The 24,846-nt window shown below is 52.1% G+C and overlaps 1 protein-coding gene across 3 annotated transcripts in view; it reads left to right on the top strand.

The window, feature by feature from the left end:
- Positions 1–325: 325 nt before the first annotated feature.
- Positions 326–24,846, top strand: part of TONSL (tonsoku like, DNA repair protein) — an 86,729-nt gene continuing 62,208 nt past the window's right edge. For all 3 annotated transcript variants that reach the window (XR_013217114.1, XM_077271570.1, XM_077271571.1), the window contains exons 1-7: positions 326–463; positions 2,605–2,700; positions 10,009–10,151; positions 19,190–19,370; positions 19,535–19,664; positions 20,588–20,759; positions 20,836–20,950. Coding sequence is in view for 2 of the 3 variants with exons in the window: in XM_077271570.1 (XP_077127685.1) it covers positions 442–463; positions 2,605–2,700; positions 10,009–10,151; positions 19,190–19,370; positions 19,535–19,664; positions 20,588–20,759; positions 20,836–20,950 (859 nt within the window). In the remaining variant the exon portion in view is untranslated. The remainder of the gene's footprint in view (positions 464–2,604; positions 2,701–10,008; positions 10,152–19,189; positions 19,371–19,534; positions 19,665–20,587; positions 20,760–20,835; positions 20,951–24,846) is intronic.

Raw genomic sequence — 24,846 nt, forward strand, 5'->3', positions numbered from 1 at the left:
ACAGACAGGACCAAAGTGTGCCCGTATATTAGGGTATATACGTCCGGGGGGAGGGGGCTCCGTGACTCCATTAATATTGGAATGATCGGTCACTAGAAGATTTCTGACCACGTGTTCTGAGAGTCACGTGGTTTTCATTCACTTGTGGGCGGGCTTTTCGTCACATGATTAACATTATCTCGGCGTCCTAGTAACCGTTGCCACCTTCACTGACGTCACAGCGGGGAGGAGCTATTTTTGATAAACGAATCACCTTGTGAGCGTGGCGCATGCGTTTTGAGAGCAAAGCGTCTTAAAAGGAGCCTTCACTCTTTACTGGCAGCGTATATGGCCAATAAGATTCCAGATCGCAGAACTGTCTTCCAATCAGAGAGGACGGTGTTTTCTTGTGGGCGGAGCTGAGTACAAGTCAGAGCGGGAGAATCAGCGGAGAATCGGAGGATGAGTGACCGGGAGATCAGACGTGAGTGCGCGACCCCTGCGCCCGATCACTGCCGATCACTACAGTGCCAGGCTGCTCAGCTGGATCTGTCACCGAGGACCCCCGGAATAATGGCAGGAGTCCCCTCCCCCACCTGTAATAACGGCAGGAGTCCCCTCCCCCACCTGTAATAACGGCAGGAGTCCCCTCCCCCACCTGTAATAATAGCAGGAGTCCCCTCCCCCACCTGTAATAATAGCAGGAGTCCCCTCCCCCACCTGTAATAATAGCAGGAGTCCCCTCCCCCACCTGTAATAATAGCAGGAGTCCCCTCCCCCACCTGTAATAATAGCAGGAGTCCCCTCCCCCACCTGTAATAATAGCAGGAGTCCCCTCCCCCACCTGTAATAACGGCAGGAGTCCCCTCCCCCACCTGTAATAACAGCAGGAGTCCCCTCCCCCACCTGTAATAATAGGAGGAGTCCCCTCCCCCACCTGTAATAATAGCAGGAGTCCCCTCCCCCACCTGTAATAACGGCAGGAGTCCCCTCCCCCACCTGTAATAATAGCAGGAGTCCCCTCCCCCACCTGTAATAACGGCAGGAGTCCCCTCCCCCACCTGTAATAACGGCAGGAGTCCCCTCCCCCACCTGTAATAACGGCAGGAGTCCCCTCCCCCACCTGTAATAACGGCAGGAGTCCCCTCCCCCACCTGTAATAACGGCAGGAGTCCCCTCCCCCACCTGTAATAACGGCAGGAGTCCCCTCCCCCACCTGTAATAACGGCAGGAGTCCCCTCCCCCACCTGTAATAATAGCAGGAGTCCCCTCCCCCACCTGTAATAACGGCAGGAGTCCCCTCCCCCACCTGTAATAATGGCAGGAGTCCCCTCCCCCACCTGTAATAATAGCAGGAGTCCCCTCCCCCACCTGTAATAATAGCAGGAGTCCCCTCCCCCACCTGTAATAATAGCAGGAGTCCCCTCCCCCACCTGTAATAATAGCAGGAGTCCCCTCCCCCACCTGTAATAACGGCAGGAGTCCCCTCCCCCACCTGTAATAACGGCAGGAGTCCCCTCCCCCACCTGTAATAACGGCAGGAGTCCCCTCCCCCACCTGTAATAACGGCAGGAGTCCCCTCCCCCACCTGTAATAACGGCAGGAGTCCCCTCCCCCACCTGTAATAACGGCAGGAGTCCCCTCCCCCACCTGTAATAACGGCAGGAGTCCCCTCCCCCACCTGTAATAATAGCAGGAGTCCCCTCCCCCACCTGTAATAACGGCAGGAGTCCCCTCCCCCACCTGTAATAATGGCAGGAGTCCCCTCCCCCACCTGTAATAATAGCAGGAGTCCCCTCCCCCACCTGTAATAACGGCAGGAGTCCCCTCCCCCACCTGTAATAACGGCAGGAGTCCCCTCCCCCACCTGTAATAACGGCAGGAGTCCCCTCCCCACCTGTAATAACGGCAGGAGTCCCCTCCCCCACCTGTAATAATGGCAGGAGTCCCCTCCCCCACCTGTAATAATAGCAGGAGTCCCCTCCCCCACCTGTAATAACGGCAGGAGTCCCCTCCCCCACCTGTAATAATGGCAGGAGTCCCCTCCCCCACCCGTAATAACGGCAGGAGTCCCCCCCCCACCCGTAATAACGGCAGGAGTCCCCTCCCCCACCCGTAACAACGGCAGGAGTCCCCTCCCCCACCCGTAACAACGGCAGGAGTCCCCTCCCCCACCCGTAACAACGGCAGGAGTCCCCTCCCCCACCCGTAACAACGGCAGGAGTCCCCTCCCCCACCCGTAACAACGGCAGGAGTCCCCTCCCCCACCCGTAACAACGGCAGGAGTCCCCTCCCCCACCCGTAACAACGGCAGGAGTCCCCTCCCCCACCCGTAACAACGGCAGGAGTCCCCTCCCCCACCCGTAACAACGGCAGGAGTCCCCTCCCCCACCCGTAACAACGGCAGGAGTCCCCTCCCCCACCCGTAACAACGGCAGGAGTCCCCTCCCCCACCCGTAACAACGGCAGGAGTCCCCTTGTCATGTATTGGGGGTGTTTGGTTGCTCTATTTTTTTCTTCAGGGATTTCTTTCTATCCCACTTCCCCCTCCTGTATACACACTGGATATGTATATGGCGCTCTGCTGTGTGCTGCTACTTGTAGTTCTTTTTTGTTTTTTTTTAGAGTTGGAGAAAGAAAAATGTCGCACTCAGAAATCTCACAATCTGCGGGAGGAGGCTGCTGTCTGCAACCAGCTGGGGGAGCTGCTGGGCCGGGCCGGTGAGTGGAGGCTGGGTCCTCGTCAGTCCTACGTAGCACGGTGTTGCCTCTCCGCGGGCGGGGGTCGCCTCCTCCTCTCTCCTCTCCGCGGGCGGGGGTCGCCTCCTCCTCTCTCCTCTCCGCGGGCGGGGGTCGCCTCCTCCTCTCTCCTCTCCGCGGGCGGGGGTCGCCTCCTCCTCTCTCCTCTCCGCGGGCGGGGGTCGCCTCCTCCTCTCTCCGCGGGCGGGGGTCGCCTCCTCCTCTCTCCGCGGGCGGGGGTCGCCTCCTCCTCTCTCCTCTCCGCGGGCGGGGGTCGCCTCCTCCTCTCTCCTCTCCGCGGGCGGGGGTCGCCTCCTCCTCTCTCCTCTCCGCGGGCGGGGGTCGCCTCCTCCTCTCTCCTCTCCGTGGTCGGGGGTCGCCTCCTCCTCTCTTCTCTCTGTGGGCGGGGGTCGCCTCCTCCTCCTCTCTCCTCTCCGCGGGCGGGGGTCGCCTCCTCCTCTCTCCTCTCCGCGGTCGGGGGTCGCCTCCTCCTCTCTTCTCTCTGTGGGCGGGGGTCGCCTCCTCCTCCTCTCTCCTCTCCGTGGTCGGGGGTCGCCTCCTTCTCCTCTCTGTGGTCGGGGGTCGCCTCCTCCTCCTCTCTTCTCTCCGTTTGCTGAGGTCTCCTCCTCCTCTCTCCTCTCCATGGGCTGATGTCGCCTTCTCCTGTCTCCTCTTGGTGGGCGAGGGTCGCCTCCTCCTCCACTCTCCTGTTATGATCTGGTGGCCTAAGAGCAGCATGAGACGTACTCTGGAGAAGGTGGTACCTGTACTGACCGCAGACCCTGAACTTAACACCGCAACTAGAAGTAGCCGTGGAATGTACCTAACACTTCCTAGACATCTCGACACAGCCGGAGGACTAATTACCCCTAGAGATAGAAAAGGGAAAACTATCCTGCCTCAGAGAAAATCCCCAAAGGATAGGCAGCCCCCCACAAATATTGACTGTGAGAGAAGAGGGAAAAACATACACAGACTGAAATGAGAATTTAGCAAAGGAGGCCACTTCTAGCTAAATAGAAAGGATAGGACAGAGTACTATGCGGTCAGTATTAAAACACTAGAAAATATCCACCACAGAAAATACAAAATCTCCACATCTAACTAAAGATATGGAGGGTATATCTGCATCTCCAGAGATACCAGCTTGGCTAAACAAATCCTTATACAGACCAAGCTGGACAAGACAAAACATGGAAAAGAACTGAACAATAAGGCCACAGCATGTGGACAGCAAAAACTCAAGGCCAGAGCTTATCTTTGTTGAAAAGAACTGCAAAGCAGAAGAGACCAAGCAGGGATGTGAATCCTCCAGGAACAATGGACAACTGGCACTGACTAAAGGGTGAAGCAAGACTAAATAGCCCAGTCAGAATTGCAAAAAGTGAACACACCTGATAAATGCTGCGATTCAGAGACAGCAGCGCTACCACTTACAACCACCGGAGGGAGCCCAAGAGCAGAATTCACAACAGTATCCCCCCCTTGAGGAGGGGTCACCGAACCCTCACCAGAGCCCCCAGGCCGATCCGGACGAGCCAAATGAAAGGCGCGCACCAAATCATCAGCATGAACATCGGAGGCAACAACCCAAGAATTATCCTCCTGGCCATAACCCTTCCACTTGACAAGATACTGAAGCCTCCGCCTCGAAAAACAAGAATCCGAAATCTTCTCAACCACATACTCCAACTCCCCATCAATCAACACCGGGGCAGGAGGATCAACAGAGGGAACCACGGGCACCACATATTTCCACAACAAAGATCTATGGAAAACATTATGGATGGAAAAAGAGGCTGGAAGGGCCAAACGAAAAGACACTGGATTAATAATCTCAGAAATCCTATAAGGACCAATAAACCGAGGCTTGAACTTAGGGGAAGAAACCTTCATAGGGACATGACGAGAAGACAACCAGACCAAATCCCCAACCCGAAGCCGGGAACCAACACACCGACGACGGTTAGCAAAACGCTGAGCCCCCTCCTGAGACAACACCAAATTGTCAACAACATGAGCCCAAATTTGCTGCAACCTGTCAACCACAGAGTCCACCCCAGGACAATCAGAAGGCTCAACCTGCCCCGAAGAAAAACGAGGATGAAACCCAGAGTTACAAAAGAAAGGTGAAACCAAGGTAGCAGAACTAGCCCGATTATTAAGGGCAAACTCGGCCAATGGCAAGAAAGCCACCCAATCATCCTGATCAGCAGACACAAAGCATCTCAAATAAGTCTCCAAGGTCTGATTAGTTCGCTCGGTTTGGCCATTTGTCTGAGGATGAAATGCGGAAGACAAAGACAAATCAATGCCCAGCCTAGCACAAAAGGCCCGCCAAAACCTAGAAACAAACTGGGAACCTCTATCGGACACAATATTCTCCGGAATACCGTGCAAACGAACCACATGCTGAAAAAACAACGGAACCAAATCAGAAGAGGAAGGCAACTTAGGCAAAGGCACCAAATGAACCATCTTAGAAAACCGGTCACAAACCACCCAGATAACTGACATCCTCTGGGAAACAGGAAGATCCGAAATAAAATCCATAGAAATATGCGTCCAAGGCCTCTCAGGGACCGGCAAAGACAAAAGCAACCCACTAGCGTGGGAACAGCAAGGCTTGGCCCGCGCACAAGTCCCACAGGACTGCACAAAAGAACGCACATCCCGTGACAAAGAAGGCCACCAAAAGGACCTACCAACCAAATCTCTGGTACCAAAAATACCAGGATGACCAGCCAACACAGAACAATGAACCTCAGAAATCACTCTACTAGTCCATCTATCAGGAACAAAGAGTTTCCCCACAGGACAGCGGTCAGGTTTGTCAGCCTGAAATTCCTGAAGAAGCCGTCGTAAATCAGGGGAGATGGCAGAAAGAATCACCCCTTCCTTCAGAATGCCGACCGGTTCAAGGGCCTCAGGGGAATCAGGCAAGAAACTCCTAGAAAGGGCATCAGCCTTAATATTCTTAGAACCCGGAAGATACGAGACCACAAAATCAAAACGGGAGAAAAACAAGGACCATCGGGCTTGTCTAGGATTCAGCCGTTTGGCAGACTCGAGGTAAATCAGATTCTTATGATCGGTCAAGACCACAATACGGTGCTTGGCCCCCTCAAGCCAATGTCGCTCAAAGGAATAGGACTCTGCAAAGGCTGCAAGGGGAAACCACAACGTCTGGCAAATTCTAAGTCCATTAAGTTTAGAGCGGCGCCTGAATCCACAAATGCCATGACAGAAAATGACGATAATGAGTAGATCAGGGTCACAGATAACAGAAATTTAGGTTGTACAGTACTGATGGTAACAGAACCAGCGATTCTCTTGGTACGCTTAGGGCAATCAGAAATAACATGAGCAGAATCGCTGCAGTAAAAACACAACCTATTCTGACGTCTGAATCCTTGTCATTCAGCTCTAGACACAATCCTATCACACTGCATAGGCTCAGGACTCCGCTCGGAAGACAACGCCATAGTGTGCACAACTCTGCGCTCGCGCAAGCGCCGATCAATCTGAATGGCCAGAGACATAGAATCACTCAGACCAGCAGGCGTGGGGAACCCCACCATAACATCTTTAACAGATTCAGAAAGACCCTTTCTGAAAATTGCCGCCAAAGCATCCTCATTCCACTTAGTCAACACAGACCATTTTCTAAACTTCTGGCAATATGATTCTGCCGCTTCTTGACCCTGACACAGGGCCAACAAGGTCTTCTCAGCATGATCCACTGAATTAGGTTCATCATACAATAACCCAAGCGCCTGAAAAAAGGCGTCTACATTAAGCAACGCCGGATTCCCAGGTTCCAGGGCAAATGCCCAATCCTGGGGGTCACCACGCAGCAGAGATATAACAATTTTAACCTGCTGGATGGGATCACCAGAGGAACGGGGTTTCAGAGCAAAAAACAGTTTACAGTTATTTTTAAAGCTCAGAAATTTGGACCTGTCCCCAAAAAACAAATCAGGAGTTGGAATTCTAGGCTCTAAAACCGGAGTCTGAATGATATAATCGGAAATACCCTGTACTCTAGCAGCAAGTTGATCCACACGAGAAGCCAATCCCTGAACATCCATGTCAACGCCTAACTCCTGAGCCACCCAGAGGTAAAGAGGGAAAAAAAAACACAACAGAGTACAGAAAAAAAAATGGCTCAGCACTTTCCTTCCCTTCTTCTGAGATGCAGTTAACTCATTGTTGGCCAGTTGTACTGTTATGATCTGGTGGCCTAAGAGCAGCATGAGACGTACTCTGGAGAAGGTGGTACCTGTACTGACCGCAGACCCTGAACTTAACACCGCAACTAGAAGTAGCCGTGGAATGTACCTATCACTCCCTAGACATCTCGACACAGCCGGAGGACTAATTACCCCTAGAGATAGAAATGGGAAAACTATCCTGCCTCAGAGAAAATCCCCAAAGGATAGGCAGCCCCCCACAAATATTGACTGTGAGAGAAGAGGGAAAAACATACACAGACTGAAATGAGAATTTAGCAAAGGAGGCCACTTCTAGCTAAATAGAAAGGATAGGACAGAGTACTATGCGGTCAGTATTAAAACACTAGAAAATATCCACCACAGAAAATACAAAATCTCCACAGCTAACTAAAGATATGGAGGGTATATCTGCATCTCCAGAGATACCAGCTTGGCTAAACAAATCCTTATACAGACCAAGCTGGACAAGACAAAAACATGGAAAAGAACTGAACAATAAGGCCACAGCATGTGGACAGCAAAAACTCAAGGCCAGAACTTATCTTTGTTGAAAAGAACTGCAAAGCAGAAGAGACCAGGCAGAGATGTGAATCCTCCAGGAACAATGGACAACTGGCACTGACTAAAGGGTGAAGCAAGACTAAATAGCCCAGTCAGATTTGCAAAAAGTGAACACACCTGATAAATGCTGCGATTCAGAGACAGCAGCGCTACCACTTACAACCACCGGAGGGAGCCCAAGAGCAGAATTCACAACACTCTCCTCTCTGTGGGCGGGGGTCGCCTCCTCCTCCTCTCTGTGGGCGGGGGTCGCCTCCTCCTCCTCTCTGTGGGCGGGGGTCGCCTCCTCCTCCTCTCTGTGGGCGGGGGTCGCCTCCTCCTCTCTGTGGGCGGGGGTCGCCTCCTCCTCTCCGCGGGCAGAGGTCGCCTCATTCTCCTCTCCGTGGGCAGAGATCGCCTCCTCTCTCCTCTCCGTGGTCGGGGGTCGCCGCCTCCTCCTCTCTTCTCTCTGTGGGCGGGGATCGTCTCCTCTATCCTCTCCGTGGTCGGGGGTCGCCTCCTTCTCCTCTCTGTGGGCGGGGGTCGCCTCCTTCTCCTCTCCGTGGGCGGGGGTCGCCTCCTCCTCCTCTCTCCTCTCCGTGGGCCGAGGTCGCCTCCTCCTGTCTCCTCTTTTGTGGGCGAGGGTCGCCTCCTCTCTGTGGCCGGGGGTCGCCTCTTCCTGCTCTGTGGGCTGGGGTCACCTCCTCTCTCCTCTCCGTGGTCGGGGGTCGCCGCCTCCTCTCTCTCCTCTCCGTGGCCGGAGGTCGCCTCCTCCTCCTCCTCTCTCCTTTCCGTGGGCGGAGGTCGCCGCCTCCTCTCCTCTCCGTGGTCGGGGGTCGCCTCCTTCTCCTCTCTCCTCCGTGGGCAGGGGCCACCTCCTCTCTCCTCTCCGTGGGCAGGGGTCGCCTCCTCCTCCTCTCTCCTCTCTGTGGCCGGAGGTCGCCTCCTCTGTTATGGACCTGGTGGTTAGGAGCACCCGGAATGACCTGATGAGTAAACTAGTAATCAGAACAAGCTCTGGGAAAGTGGGAACTCTGCTGACCGCAAACTCTACTCCTATCACACACACTAGAAATAGCTGTGGAGCGTACCTAACTCTCCCTAGATGCCTCTTCACAGCCTAAGAGCTAACTACCCCTAAAGATAGAAAAGAAGCCTAACCTTGCCTCAGAGAAATTCCCCAATGGTAAAAGCAGCCCCCCACATATATTGACTGTGAGTTAAGAGGAAAGTCACAAACACAGGAATGAAACAGGTATTAGCATAGGAGGCCAGATTTCACTAAATAGTCAGAGGATAGCAAAGGGAACTATGCGGTCAGCACAAAAAGACTACAAAAAACCACGCAGAGTAAGCAAAAAGACTCCCCACACCGACTCACGGTGTGGAGGTGCCACTCTGCACCCCAGAGCTTCCAGCTAGCAAGGAAATATCATGATAGCAAGCTGGACTAGAAATTAGCAGTACTAAGAAATATATTCAGGAAGCAGTAACAACAAATGAACTAGCAAAGACTTAGCTTCTGCTGGAGTAGACAGGTCCTCAGAGAAGTCCAAGAGAGATCTGAACCAATACTGAGACATTGACAGCTGGCATCAAGTAACGATCTGAGTGGCGTTAAATAGGGAAGCCAGCAGCAATAAACGAGAGCAGCTGACAAAGCCAACCTCGGTGACCAGCAGTTCCGCTCGAAGCCACCAGAGGGAGTCCAAGAGCAGAACTAACCAAAGTACCATTCATGACCACAGGAGGGAGTCCGAGAACGGAATTCACAACACTCCTCCTCCTCTCTCCTTTCCGTGGCCGGAGGTCGCCTCCTCCTGTCTCTTCTTTGTGGGCGGAGGTCGCCTCCTCCTGTCTCCTCTTTGTGGTCGGGGGTCTCTGCCTCCTCTCTCCGGTGGGGGTCTCTGCCGCCTCCTCTCCTCTCTCCGGTGGGGGTCTTTGCCGCCTCCTCTCTCCTCTCCGGTGGGGGTCTTTGCCGCCTCCTCTCTCCTCTCCGGTGGTGGTCTTTGCCGCCTCCTCTCTCCTCTCCGGTGGGGGTCTTTGCCGCCTCCTCTCTCCTCTTTGGTGGGGGTCTCTGCCGCCTCCTCTCTCTTCTCCGGCGGGGGTCTCTGCCACCTCCTCTCTTCTCTCCGCGGGCGGGGGTCTCCTCCTCTCTGTCTCCTCTCCACGGCGGGGGTCGCAACCGCCTCTCTCTCCTCTCCCCGGTGGGGGTCTTCGCCTGCTCTCTCTGGCGGGGGTCACCACCTCCTCTCTTCTCTCTGCGGCGGGGGCCACCGCCTCATCTCTTCTCTCCGTGGGCGGGGGGTCGCCTCCTCCTCTCTCTCCTCTCTGTGGGTGGGGGTCTCCTCTCTCCTCTCCGGCGGGGGTCTCTGCCGCCTCCTCTCCGGCTGGGGTCTCTGCCGCCTCTCCGGTGGGGGTCGTCGCCTCCTTTCTTCGGGGGGCTGCCCTCGGCTGAGTTTCTTCTCAGTCTGGCTGTGGTGGGCTCGCTGACCCTCACTCTTTTCCTCCTCAGGGAGGTTCGGGGACGCCATCGAGGAGCATCGGCAGGAGCTGGCCATCTGCGAGGGTCTGGGAGACGTCATCGGCTGCGCTGTCGCCAATCGCAGGATCGGAGAGTGCTGTGCCGAGATGGGAAACTACGAGGCCGCTCTGAAGGTGAGTGGTCTCCTGGAGGAGGTGTGGGACCCCTGGTCCTGAGAGGCTGACGAGGGACAGGTTTCACTAGACGGGGGTCTTTGGTTGCCGTCAATAAGTCATTCAGATCCGGTGCTGCTGCTTCAGAAAGAAGGGGATCGCCGACAAATCTGTCCAGTGTTATATAGGAATGCTCTTATTGAAAACCACCACATACAAAACCAGGAAAAACATTTAACAAGTCACAAATTGGACACAATCTAAGGAGTATGGGCCATACAATAATGTAGAGTACAGTACAGTAGAGAATCCGCAGTGTGACCGCTGTTACAGTAGAGAATCCGCAGTGTGACCACTGTTACAGGAGAGAATCTATAGTTTTATCGCTCTTACAGGAGAGAATCCGCAGTGTGACCGCTTTTACAGGAGAGAATCCGCAGTGTGACCACTGTTACAGGAGAGAATCTATAGTTTTATCGCTCTTACAGGAGAGAATCCGCAGTGTGACCGCTCTTACAGGAGAGAATCTGCAGTGTAACCGCTCTTACAGGAGAGAATCTATAGTATTATTGCTCTTACAGGAGAGAATCCATAGTATTATTGCTCTTACAGGAGAGAATCCGCAGTGTGACCGCTTTTACAGGAGAGAATCTATAGTTTTATCACGCTTACAGGAGAGAATCCGCAGTGTGACCACTGTTACTGGAGAAAATCTGCAGTGTGACCGCTCTTACAGGAGAGAATCTGCAGTGTGACCGCTCTTACAGGAGAGAATCTATAGTTTTATCGCTCTTACAGGAGAGAATCCGCAGTGTGACCACTCTTACAGTAGAGAATCCGCAGTGTGACCGCTCTTACAGTAGAGAATCCACAGTGTGACCGCTCTTACAGTAGGGAAACCGCAGTGTGACCGCTCTTACAGTAGAGAATCCGCAGTGTGACCGCTCTTGCAGTAGAGAATCCACAGTGTGACCGCTCTTACAGTAGGGAATCCGCAGTGTGACCGCTCTTACAGTAGGGAATCTGCAGTGTGACCACTTACAGGAGAGAAGCTATAGTTTTATCGCTCTTACAGGAGAGAATCTATAGTTTTATCACTTACAGAATATAATCTGCAGTGTGACCGCTCTTACAGGAGAGAATCCGCAGTGTGAACGCTCTTACAGTAGAGAATCCACAGTGTGACTGCTCTTACAGTAGAGAATCCGCAGTGTGACCGCTCTTACGGTAGAGAATCTGCAGTGTGACCACTGTTACAGGAGAGAATCTATAGTTTTATCGCTCTTACAGTAGAGAATCCAGTGTGACCGCTCTTACAGTAGGGAATCTATAGTAATCGCTATTACAGGAGAGAATCTATAGTTTTATCACTCTTACAGAATATAATCTGCAGTGTGACCGCTCTTACAGGAGATAATCCGCAGTGTGACCGCTCTTACAGTAGAGAATCCACAGTGCGACCTCTCTTACAGTAGGGAATCTTCAGTGTGACCACTGTTACAGGAGGGAATCTATTTTTATCGCTATTACAGGAAAGAATCTATAGTTTTATCACTCTTACAGAATTGTTATGGACCTGGTGGTTAGGTGCACCATGAATGACCTGATAGTTAAACACGGAATCGGGACGAGCTCTGGGGAAATGGGAACTCTGCTGACCGCAAACCCTACTCCTATCAACACAACTAGAAATAGCCGTGGAGCGTGCCTGACTCTGCCTAGACGCCTCTTCACAGCCTAAGAGCTAACTACCCCTAAAGAAAGGAAACAAAGCCTCACTTGCCTCAGAGAAATTTCCCCAAAGGTAAAAGCAGCCCCCCCACAAGTATTGACTGTGAGTTAAGAGGAAATCACAAACACAGGATGAAATAGGCTTTAGCAAAGGGAGGCCAGTCTAACTAAACAGATTGAGGATAGAAAAGGGATCTTTGCCGTCAACACAAAAAACTACAAAACCACGCAGAGTGTGCAAAAAATACCCCCGCACCGACTCACGGTGCGTGGTGCCACTCTGCACCCCCAGAGCTTCCAGCTAGCCAGGCAGTTTCATGATAGCAAGCTGGACTAGAACTTAGCAAGAAAAAACATATGTAACAAATGAACAAGCAGGAACTTAGCTTCTCTGGAGTAGACAGGTCCTCAGAAAGATCCAGGACAGATCTGAACCAGTACTAGAACATTGACAGCTGGCATGGAGTAACGATCTGAGTGGAGTTAAATAGAGAATCCAGCCTAGCCCTAAACGAGGGCAGGTGGGGAAGGAATCTCAGAACCAGCAGCTCCCCTCACAGCCACCAGAGGGAGTCCAAGGACAGAACTCACCGAAGTACCATTCATGACCACAGGAGGGAGTTCGAGAACGGAATTCACAACAGTACCCCCCCCCCCCCCCCCTTGGGGAGGGGTCACCGAACCCTCACCAGAGCCCCCAGGCCGATCAGGACGAGCCAAATAAAAGGCACGAACTAAATCGGCAGCATGGACATCAGAGGCAACAACCCAGGAATTATCCTCCTGACCATAGCCCTTCCATTTGACCAAGTACTGAAGTTTTCGTCTCGAAATACGAGAATCCAAAATCTTCTCCACCACATACTCCAACTTCCCCTCGACCAACACCGGAGCAGGAGGATCAACGGAGGGAACCATAGGCGCCACATATCTCTGCAGCAACGACCTATGGAACACATTATGGATGGCAAAAGAAGCAGGAAGGGCCAAACGAAATGATACAGGATTAAGAATTTCAGAAATCTTATAAGGACCGATGTAACGAGGCTTAAACTTAGGAGAAGAAACCTTCATAGGAACATAACGAGATGATAACCAAACCAAATCCCCAACACGAAGTTGGGGAGCAACACGGCGACGGCGGTTAGCGAAACGTTGAGCCTTCTCTTGGGACAAGGTCAAATTGTCCACCACATGAGTCCAAATTTGTTGCAACCTGTCCACCACAGAATCCACACCAGGACAGTCCGAAGGCTCAACCTGCCTTGAAGAAAAACGAGGATGAAAACCAGAATTACAAAAAAAAGGCGAAACCAAAGTAGCAGAACTGGCCCGATTATTAAGGGCGAACTCCGCTAATGGCAAGAAGGTCACCCAATCATCCTGATCCGCAGAAACAAAGCATGTCAGATAAGTTTCCAAAGTCTGATTGGTTCGTTCGGTTTGGCCATTTGTCTGAGGATGGAAAGCCGAAGAAAAAGACAAATCAATGCCCATCTTAGCACAAAAGGCCCGCCAAAACCTTGAAACAAACTGGGAACCTCTGTCAGACACGATGTTCTCCGGAATGCCATGCAAACGAACCACATGTTGGAAAAATAATGGAACCAAATCAGAGGAAGAAGGCAATTTAGGCAAGGGTACCAAATGGACCATTTTAGAGAAGCGATCACAAACCACCCAGATGACCGACATCCTTTGAGAAACAGGAAGATCTGAAATAAAATCCATGGAAACATGCGTCCAGGGCCTTTTCGGGACCGGCAAGGGCAAAAGTAACCCACTGGCACGAGAACAGCAGGGCTTAGCCCGAGCACAAGTCCCACAGGACTGCACAAAAGAACGCACATCCCGTGACAAGGAAGGCCACCAAAAGGACCTAGCCACCAAATCTCTGGTACCAAAAATCCCAGGATGACCAGCCAACACCGAACAATGAACCTCAAAGATAACTCTATTAGTCCATCTATCAGGGACAAACAGTTTCTCCGCTGGACAACGGTCAGGTCTATCAGCCTGGAACTCCTGCAGCACCCGCCGCAAATCAGGGGAGATGGCAGACAGAACTACCCCCTCTCTGAGAATACCAGCTGGCTCAGGAACCCCAGGAGAATCAGGCACAAAACTCCTTGAAAGGGCATCAGCCTTCACATTCTTAGAACCCGGAAGGTACGAAACCACAAAATTGAAACGGGAGAAAAACAGCGACCAACGAGCCTGTCTAGGATTCAACCGCTTGGCAGACTCGAGATAAGTCAGATTCTTGTGATCCGTCAAGACCACCACGCGATGCTTGGCTCCTTCAAGCCAATGTCGCCACTCCTCGAATGCCCACTTCATAGCCAACAACTCCCGATTGCCAACATCATAATTACGCTCAGCAGGCGAAAACTTTCTTGAAAAGAAAGCGCATGGCTTCATTACAGAGCAATCAGAACTTCTCTGAGACAAAACAGCCCCTGCTCCAATTTCAGAAGCATCAACCTCCCCCTGAAAAGGGAGCGAAACATCTGGCTGACACAACACAGGAGCCGAAGAGAAACAACGTTTCAACTCCTGAAAAGCCTCAACGGCCGTAGAGGACCAATTCACCACATCAGCACCCTTCTTGGTCAAATCAGTCAACGGTTTAACAACACTAGAAAAATTAGCGATGAAGCGACGGTAAAAATTGGCAAAGCCCAGAAATTTCTGAAGGCTCTTTACAGATGTAGGCCGAGTCCAATCATAAATAGCTTGGACTTTAACAGGATCCATCCCGATAGTAGAAGGGGAAAAAATGAAACCCAAAAAGGAAACCTTCTGAACTCCAAAGAGACACTTAGATCCCTTCACAAACAAGGAATTAGCACGAAGGACCTGGAACACCATTCTGACCTGCTTCACATGGGACTCCCAATCATCCGAAAAGACCAAAATATCATCCAAATATACGATCATGAATCTATCCAGATACTTTCGGAAGATGTCATGCATAAAGGACTGAAACACAGATGGAGCATTAGAAAGCCCGAATGGCATCACCAGGTACTCAAAATGGCCCTCGGGCGTATTAAATGCTGTTTTCCATTCATCGCCCTGTTTAATACGCACAAGATTATATGCCCCTCGAAGGTCTATCTTGGTGAACCAACTAGCACCCTTAATCCGAGCAAACAAATCAGACAGTAGCGGCAAAGGGTACTGAAATTTGACCGTGATTTTATTAAGAAGGCGGTAATCTATACAAGGTCTCAGAGAACCATCCTTCTTGGCCACAAAAAAGAACCCTGCTCCCAATGGTGACGACGACGGGCGAATATGCCCTTTCTCCAAGGACTCCTTTATATAACTCCGCATAGCGGCGTGCTCTGGCACAGATAAATTGAAAAGTCGTCCCTTAGGGAACTTGCTACCAGGAATCAAATTAATAGCACAATCACAATCCCTATGAGGAGGTAGGGTACTAGACTTGGGCTCATCAAATACATCCTGGTAATCCGACAAAAACTCAGGTACTTCAGAAGGAGTGGAGGAAGAAATTGACAATAATGAAACATCCCCATGTACCCCTTGACACCCCCAACTGGACACCGACATTGATTTCCAATCCAATACTGGATTATGGACCTGCAGCCATGGCAAACCCAACACGACCACATCATGCAGATTATGCAACACCAAAAAGCGAATATCCTCCTGATGTGCAGGAGCCATGCACATGGTCAACTGAGTCCAGTACTGAGGTTTATTCTTGGCCAAAGGCGTAGCATCAATTCCCCTCAAAGGAATGGGATGCTGCAAGGGCTCCAAGAAAAAACCACAGCGCCTGGCAAACTCTAAGTCCATCAAATTCAGGGCAGCGCCAGAATCCACAAATGCCATAACAGAATAGGATGACAAAGAGCAAATCAGAGTAACGGACTGAAGAAATTTAGGCTGTACAGTACCAATGGTGACAGACCTAGCGGACCGCTTAGTGCGCTTAGGACAATCAGAGATAGCATGAGTGGAGTCACCACATTAAAAACACAGCCCATTCTGACGTCTGTATTCTTGCCGTTCAGCTCTGGTCAAAGTCCTATCACATTGCATAGGCTCAGGCCTCTGCTCAGAGGATACCGCCAAATGGTGCACAGTTTTGCGCTTACGCAAGCGCCGATCGATCTGTATGGCCAAGGACATTGAATCATTCAGACCAGCAGGCGTGGGGAACCCCACCATAACATCCTTAAGGGCTTCAGAAAGACCCTTTCTGAAAATTGCTGCCAGGGCACACTCATTCCACTGAGTAAGCACAGACCACTTTCTGAACTTCTGGCAATATACCTCCGCTTCATCCTGACCCTGACACAAAGCCAGCAAGATTTTCTCTGCCTGATCCACAGAATTCGGTTCATCATAAAGCAATCCAAGCGCCAGAAAAAACGCATCTACATTATGCAATGCAGGATCTCCTGGCGCAAGGGAGAATGCCCAGTCTTGAGGGTCGCCACGTAATAAAGAAATAATGATTCTTACTTGCTGAATAGGGTCACCTGAAGAGCGGGGTTTCAAAGCAAGAAACAGTTTACAATTGTTTTTGAAATTCAGAAATCCAGATCTATCCCCAGAAAGCAAATCAGAAATTGGAATTCTAGGCTCTAACATCGGATTCTGAACTACATAATCGTGAATGTTTTGTACCTTTGCAGCGAGTTGATCTACACTAGAGGACAGACCTTGAATGTCCATATCTACACCTGAGTCCTGAACCACCCAGAGGTTAAGGGGAAAAGAAAGGCAAAACACACTGCAAAGAAAAAAAAAATGGTCTCAGAACTTCTCTTTTCCCTCTATTGAGATGCATTAACACTTTGTGGGCCAGCTGTACTGTTATGGACCTGGTGGTTAGGTGCACCAGGAATGACCTGATAGTTAAACACGGAATCGGGACGAGCTCTGGGGAAATGGGAACTCTGCTGACCGCAAACCCTACTGCTATCAACACAACTAGAAATAGCCGTGGAGCGTGCCTGACTCTGCCTAGACGCCTCTTCACAGCCTAAGAGCTAACTACCCCTAAAGAAAGGAAACAAAGCCTCACTTGCCTCAGAGAAATTTCCCCAAAGGTAAAAGCAGCCCCCCCACAAGTATTGACTGTGAGTTAAGAGGAAATCACAAACACAGGATGAAATAGGCTTTAGCAAAGGGAGGCCAGTCTAACTAAACAGATTGAGGATAGAAAAGGGATCTTTGCGGTCAACACAAAAAACTACAAAACCACGCAGTGTGCGCAAAAAATACCCCCGCACCGACTCGCGATGCGGTGGTGCCACTCTGCACCCCCAGAGCTTCCAGCTAGCCAGGCAGTTTCATGATAGCAAGCTGGACTAGAACTTAGCAAGAAAAACCATAAGTAACAAATGAACAAGCCGGAACTTAGCTTCGCTGGAGTAGTCAGGTCCTCAGAAAGATCCAGGAGAGATCTGAACCAGTACTAGAACATTGACAGCTGGCATGGAGTAACGATCTGAGTGGAGTTAAATAGAGAATCCAGCCTAGCCCTAAACGAGGGCAGGTGGGATAGGAATCTCAGAAACAGCAGCTCCCCTTACAGCCACCAGAGGGAGTCCAAGGACAGAACTCACCAAAGTACCATTCATGACCACAGGAGGGAGTTCGAGAACGGAATTCACAACACAGAATATAATCTGCAGTGTGACCACTCTTACGGTAGAGAATCTGCAGTGTGACCACTGTTACAGGAGAGAATCTATAGTTTTATCGCTCTTACAGGAGAGAATCCGCAGTGTGACCACTCTTACAGGAGAGAATCCGCAGTGTGACCACTCTTACAGGAGAGAATCCGCAGTGTGACCGCTGTTACAGTAGAGAATCCGCAGTGTGACCGCTGTTACAGTAGAGAATCCGCAGTGTGACTGCTGTTACAGTACAGAATCCATAGTGTGACCCCTCTTACTGTAGAATCCGCAGTGTGACTGCTCTTACAGTAGAGAATCCACAGTGTGACCGCTGTTACAGTAGAGAATCCGCAGTGTGACTGCTCTTACAGTAGAGAATCCGCAGTGTGACTGCTCTTACAGTAGAGAATCCGCAGTGTGACCGCTGTTACAGTAGAGAATCCAGTGTGACCGCTCTTACTGTAGAATCCGCAGTGTGACTGCTGTTACAGTAGAGAATCCGCAGTGTGACTGCTGTTAAAGTAGAGAATCCGCAGTGTGACTGCTGTTACAGGAGAGAATACGCAGTGTGACCCCTCTTACAGGAGAGAATCCGCAGTGTGACTGCTCTTACAGTAGAGAATCCGCAGTGTGACCGCTCTTACAGTAGAGAATCCGCAGTGTGACCGCTGTTACAGTAGAGAATCCAGTGTGACCGCTCTTACTGTAGAATCCGCAGTGTGACTGCTGTTACAGTAGAGAATCCGCAGTGTGACTGCTGTTACAGTAGAGAATCCGCAGTGTGACTGCTGTTACAGGAGAGAATCCGCAGTGTGACCCCTCTTACAGGAGAGAATCCGCAGTGTGACCGCTCTTACTGTAGCATCCGCAGTGTGACCGCTCTTACAGTAGAGAATCCACTGTGTGACCCCTCTTACAGTAGAGAATCCACAGTGTGACTGCTCTTACAGTAGAGAATCCACAGTGTGACCTCTCTTACAGTAGAGAATCCGCAGTGTGACCGCTCTTACAGTAGAGAATCCGCAGTGTGACCGCTCTTACAGTAGAGAATCCGCAGTGTGACCGCTCTTACAGTAGAGAATCCGCAGTGTGACCGCTCTTACAGTAGAGAATCCGCAGTGTGACCGCTCTTACTGTAGAATCCGCAGTGTGACCGTTGTTACAGTAGAGAATCCACAGTGTGACCGCTGTTACAGTAGAGAATCCACAGTGTGACCGCTGTTACAGTAGAGAATCCACAGTGTGACCTCTCTTACAGTAGAGAATCCGCAGTGTGACCGCTCTTACTGTAGAATCCGCAGTGTGACCGCTCTTACAGTAGAGAATCCGCAGTGTGACCGCTCTTACTGTAGCATCCGCAGTGTGACCGCTCTTACAGTAGAGAATCTGCAGTGTGACCGCTCTTACAGGAGAGAATCCGCAGTGTGACCGCTCTTACTGTAGAATCCGCAGTGTGACCGCTCTTACAGGAGAGAATCTGCAGTGTGACCCCTCTTACTGTAGAATCCGCAGTGTGACCGCTCTTACAGGAGAGAATCCGCAGTGTGACCGCTCTTACAGTAGAGAATCCGCAGTGTGACCCCTCTTACAGTAGATAGCTCCATTGGCTGGGGGGCGCTCTCACAGAGTCCCCCGTTGTCTGATGTTGTGCGGTTGTCTCTTCAGCACCAGCGCCTCCACCTGGATCTCGCGCAGTCGGTCTCCTCAGAGGTGGAGGAGCAGCGGGCTCTGGCCACCATCGGCCGCACCTACCTGTACATGTGTGAGGCGGGCGATGTGAGCGCTCGGCGGCCGGCGGAGGAATCTTTCCTGAAGAGCCTGGAGATCGTGGATGAGAAGCTGGAGGGTGAGGACGCCGCACAGTCCGGGGCCTCGCAGAGGTGGTCTGTAGTTATATCCACAGCTGAGGGGCCACTGCAGAGAACCAGGGGCCACACTATGGTGGGGGAAGGGCTCTGACAAGCCCCTCGTATTCACCCAGTTGTCAGCCGCTGACTCTGTATTTTCCAGGTAAAGTGTCGTCGCGGGACCTGAGTGAGATGCGAGCGCGGCTCTTCCTGAACCTCGGCTTCCTGTACGACATCACGGCGCAGGCGGAAAAGTGCAGCGTCTACATCCGGAAGAGCATCTTCATAGCGGAGTAATTCCCCTCCTCCTCCGCACTCAGCCTCGACGGGCCTTACCCCTCTGCTCTGGACCTCCCTCTACCTCCAGCGCTCCGCGCTCAGCCGCCTTCTCTCTCCAGCGCTCCGCGCTCAGCCGCCTTCTCTCCAGTGCTCAGCCGCCTTCTCTCTCCAGCGCTCCGCGCTCAGCCGCCTTCTCTCTCCAGCGCTCCGCGCTCAGCCGCCTTCTCTCTCCAGCGCTCCGCGCTCAGCCGCCTTCTCTCTCCGGCGCTCAGCCGCCTTGTCTCTCTCCGGCGCTCAGCCGCCTTGTCTCTCTTCGGCGCTCAGCCGCCTTGTCTCTCCGGCGCTCAGCCGCCTTGTCTCTCTCCGGCGCTCAGCCGCCTTGTCTCTCTCCGGCGCTCAGCCGCCTTGTCTCTCTCCGGCGCTCAGCCGCCTTGTCTCTCTCCGGCGCTCAGCCGCCTTGTCTCTCTCCGGCGCTCAGCCGCCTTGTCTCTCTCCGGCGCTCAGCCGCCTTGTCTCTCTCCGGCGCTCAGCCGCCTTGTCTCTCCCCGGCGCTCAGCCGCCTTGTCTCCCCGGCGCTCAGCCGCCTTGTCTCTCTCCGGCGCTCAGCCGCCTTGTCTCTCTCCGGCGCTCAGCCGCCTTGTCTCTCTCCGGCGCTCAGCCGCCTTGTCTCTCTCCGGCGCTCAGCCGCCTTGTCTCTCTCCGGCGCTCAGCCGCCTTGTCTCTCTCCGGCGCTCAGCCGCCTTGTCTCTCTCCGGCGCTCAGCCGCCTTGTCTCTCTCCGGCGCTCAGCCGCCTTGTCTCTCTCCGGCGCTCAGCCGCCTTGTCTCTCTCCGGCGCTCAGCCGCCTTGTCTCTCTCCGGCGCTCAGCCGCCTTGTCTCTCCCCGGCGCTCAGCCGCCTTGTCTCTCCCGCGCTCAGCTGCCTTGTCTCTCCCCCCAGACAGACGCAACTCCATGAAGATCTGTACAGAGCCAACGCCAACCTTGCCAGCATCCACCTCCGCGGTGGCGAGCACTCCAAAGCCATTCGCTGCTGGGAGGCCGCCCGTGAGTGCGCCCGGCGCATGCGCGACAAGTACATGGAGAGTGAATGTTACTGCAGCATTGGCCAGGTGAGGGCGCTGGAGAGTGGCGGTCACATCCAACCTCAGTGGCGCCATCCTCCATTCACAAGCTCTTCTTCTCCAGACTCTGCTGTCTCTCGGAGACCTCTCTGCGGGGAAGCGCTATCTTAAGAAAGCATACATCCTGGGCAGTCTGCAGGAGTCCGACCGCGACACAGTGCGCCGCAGCCTGAAGTACGGTGAGTGTGATCGACTGCATCCTGGGGCCCCAACCATCCATCAAGGGCCAAACAGACCGCTTCCCGTTTGTTTCTAGTTACCTGTGAACTCGTGTCCCCCTGGGGGCCTAACATGATTGTCAAAGATGCACAGCGAGGGGAATCGCGCAAATCCCACCGCTGCCACTAGTTTGTCAGGGAGCAGCACTCCGCTGCCTCCAATCATCAGGACAATTACACGACTGACTGAGGAGTGATGGACGAGGCCGCGGCTGCTCCCACTGCTAGGCCGGATATTGGGGGGCTCACAGTGAGGGTATGGGGTATACACCTCCGAATCCAGCGCATGGAATACATAAGAAGATTTGGGGTTCTTACCGTAAAATCTTTCTCTATTGCTTCACTGGGGGACACAGGAACCATGGGGGTGTATGCTGCTGCCACCACTGTGGGTGTATGCTGCTGCCACTGTGGGTGTATGCTGCTGCCACTATGGGTGTATGCTGCTGCCACTGTGGGTGTATGCTGCTGCTGCCACTGTGGGTGTATGCTGCTGCCGCCACTGTGGGTGTATGCTGCTGCCGCCACTGTGGGTGTATGCTGCTGCCACTATGGGTGTATGCTGCTGCCACTGTGGGTGTATGCTGCTGCTGCCACTGTGGGTGTATGCTGCTGCCGCCACTGTGGGTGTATGCTGCTGCCGCCACTGTGGGTGTATGCTGCTGCCGCCACTGTGAGTATGCTGCTGCCGCCACTCTGGGTGTATGCTGCTGCCGCTGTGGGTGTATGCTGCTGCCACTGTGGGTGTATGCTGCTGCCACTGTGGGTGTATGCTGCTGCCACTGTGGGTATATGCTGCTGCCACTGTGGGTGTATGCTGCTGCCACTCTGGGTGTATGCTGCTGCCACTCTGGGTGTATGCTGCTGCCACTATGGGTGTATGCTGCTGCCACTATGGGTGTATGCTGCTGCCACTAGAACGCTGACACTTTGCAAATATAAGGCTTCTTTCACACTTCAGTCGTTTGGCGTCAGTCACTTCCGACAAAGTGACGGATCGACGGATCCGTCACAATTGTTGAAAAAACGGATGTAACGGATCCGTTTTTTTGACGGATCCGTTACTCGGGGGTTGTATATACTTTTTGGAGCATGCGCAATTGAAAAAAATTGAAAAAACGGATTGGGGCGAAGGATCCGTCGAAATAACGGTTGCGACGGATCCGTCGCCCATAGGTGGCCATTCTATGGAATGACGGACGCGACGGATCCGTCGCGATCCGTCATTTCAACGGAGACAAAAAAACGCTGCAATGACCGTCAATGTCTAGATGACGTCCGCTAAATTTTGACGGATCCGTCGCATGACGGATGGAACGGACGACCATCCGTCACAATCCGTCGCTAATGCAAGTCTATGGGGAAAAAAACTGATCCGTCGAAAAAAAAAACGAATCCGTTTTTTGAGGAAAATGACGGTTTTAGACTGACGCCAAACAACTGAAGTGTGAAAGAGGCCTAAGAAGTTTGCTTCTCCTCTGCAGTGTCCACCCCACCCACCAGGGCCAAGCTGGTCAGTTAGTGTCAAAGCAGTAGGAGAACCAACCTAAACGGAATCATTACAAACCACGGACGGGTGCAGTGTCCCCCAATGAAGGCTCCGAGAAAGAGATTTTACGGTAAGAACTCAAAATCTTCTTTTCTCTATCGCTTCATTGGGGGACACAGGAAACCATGAGACGTCCCAAAGCAGTACCCAAGGGTGGGAAGACTGCAAGAACTAGTCAAAAACACAAGCAGAGGCGAGAATCGCAGGACGGAGGCTGGCCTCTGTAATATGGGGAAGACCTTACTACCCAGGCGAAAAGCACCAGGGAGGCAGAGGGTACAGCAAAAATATACCGGAGAACAACCGCTTAGAGAGGACCCCGATAAAGAATGTTCCTGGAGGCCATTCGTCCAGATGCCGAGAGAAGGAAGGAAGACAAAAGATGATGACTGTCCAGACACAAACAGGGAATCTGAGCATTCAAAGAATCTGTTCTCGACCGAAGGAGCGCTGAGACGCCATTTATCCAGTTATCAAGGACTCCAACACAATTTCTAGAAAGGCAAAGAAAGACTTGAGAGTAGGGTGCTGTGAACCTGCTAGAGAGCAGAACGCCAAGGCCGTACTGAAGGGGACCTTGTGTAGTACCCTGGATCTCACCAGGCCCTGTTTCATCAACAAACGGCCCTGAAAAAGAGAATCGTCTGAAGAGACAACCCCTTGCCCATCATGGGCGACCTTATCCGTTCTGGAACATCTGGGACGGGGCGAGGATCCTCGCGTGTGGACCCGCTTACCTAGGTATGAGTCACCACAGAACCCAAGATAACAGTGAAAATGTAATTATCAAATTACTGAAAAGGGTACGATTCTTGCTGAAGGAAGAAACCTGTTATCGCAATGTTCCTCATCGGATCCAGGCCTGGAGCAGCCCTCTATACTGGTCGATGCTTGCGCAGAGTAAGATCCAATTCCTGTCCGAGGGGGGAAACCTGTTCCTGCAAATCTCGGAAATCAAATCCCGGAGCTGCTCAAGGCTTTATCCGGTGTCTGCAAGAAAGAAGAGGTAAGTACTAACAAATAGATAGGGAGATCTGCTATTGAGGTAACTCAAAGGCCTTTAGGGTCGTACAGTGACCAGACATGATAATCATGGTATATGTCGGATCTGACTCAGTGAGAGAGAGCCATAACATGTAAACTGTATTGGTAAATCATGTATGGGTAGGTGTATCGCACTGGATAGTGAAGAGAGCCTGAGTACAGCACTGTAACCTGACCTACTGGAAAGATGGCAGATATCGACTGAATGTATCTGATTGGTGACGTATCTAAATCCTGGAGAGCGGATAGAGCGCTGCTGCAATAGAATGTGAAGGAGAGTGCTTCTGACTCACCTGAATATGGTAAATCGTGTATGGTAGATTTATCGCACTGGATAGTGAAGAGAGCCTGAGGACAGCACTGTAACCTGACCTACTGGAAAGATGGCAGATATCGACTGAATGTATCTGGTAGGTGACGCATCTATATCCTGGAGAGCGGATAGAGCGCTGCTGCGTTCGAACGTGAAGGAGAGGGCTTCTGACTCACCTGAATATGGTAAATCATGTATGGGTAGGTGTATCGCACTGGATAGCGAAGACATCCTGAGGACAGCACTGTAACTTGACCTACTGGAAAGATGGCAGCTATCGACTGACTATATCTGGTAGGTGTCGTATCTATTTCCAGGAGAGCGGGTAGAACGCTGCTGCAATAGAACGTGAGGAACGTGAAGGAGAGGGCTTCTGACTCACCTGAATATGGTAAATAATGTATGGGTAGGTGTATCGCACTGGATAGCGAAGACATCCTGAGGACAGCACTGTAACTTGACCTACTGGAAAGATGGCAGCTATCGACTGACTATATCTGGTAGGTGTCGTATCTATTTCCAGGAGAGTGGGTAGAACGCTGCTGCAATAGAACGTGAGGAACGTGAAGGAGAGTGCTTCTGACTCACCTGAATATGGTAAATCATGTATGGGTAGGTGTATCGCACTGGATAGCGAAGACATCCTGAGGACAGCCCTGTAACTTGACCTACTGGAAAGATGGCAGCTATCGACTGACTATATCTGGTAGGTGTCGTATCTATTTCCAGGAGAGTGGGTAGAACGCTGCTGCAATAGAACGTGAGGAACGTGAAGGAGAGTGCTTCTGACTCACCTGAATATGGTAAATCATGTATGGGTAGGTGTATCGCACTGGATAGCGAAGACATCCTGAGGACAGCCCTGTAACTTGACCTACTGGAAAGATGGCAGCTATCGACTGACTATATCTGGTAGGTGTCGTATCTATTTCCAGGAGAGCGGGTAGAGCG

Source organism: Ranitomeya variabilis, chromosome 6, assembly GCF_051348905.1.
Source record: "Ranitomeya variabilis isolate aRanVar5 chromosome 6, aRanVar5.hap1, whole genome shotgun sequence".
Classification (NCBI taxonomy): Eukaryota; Metazoa; Chordata; class Amphibia; order Anura; family Dendrobatidae; genus Ranitomeya; species Ranitomeya variabilis.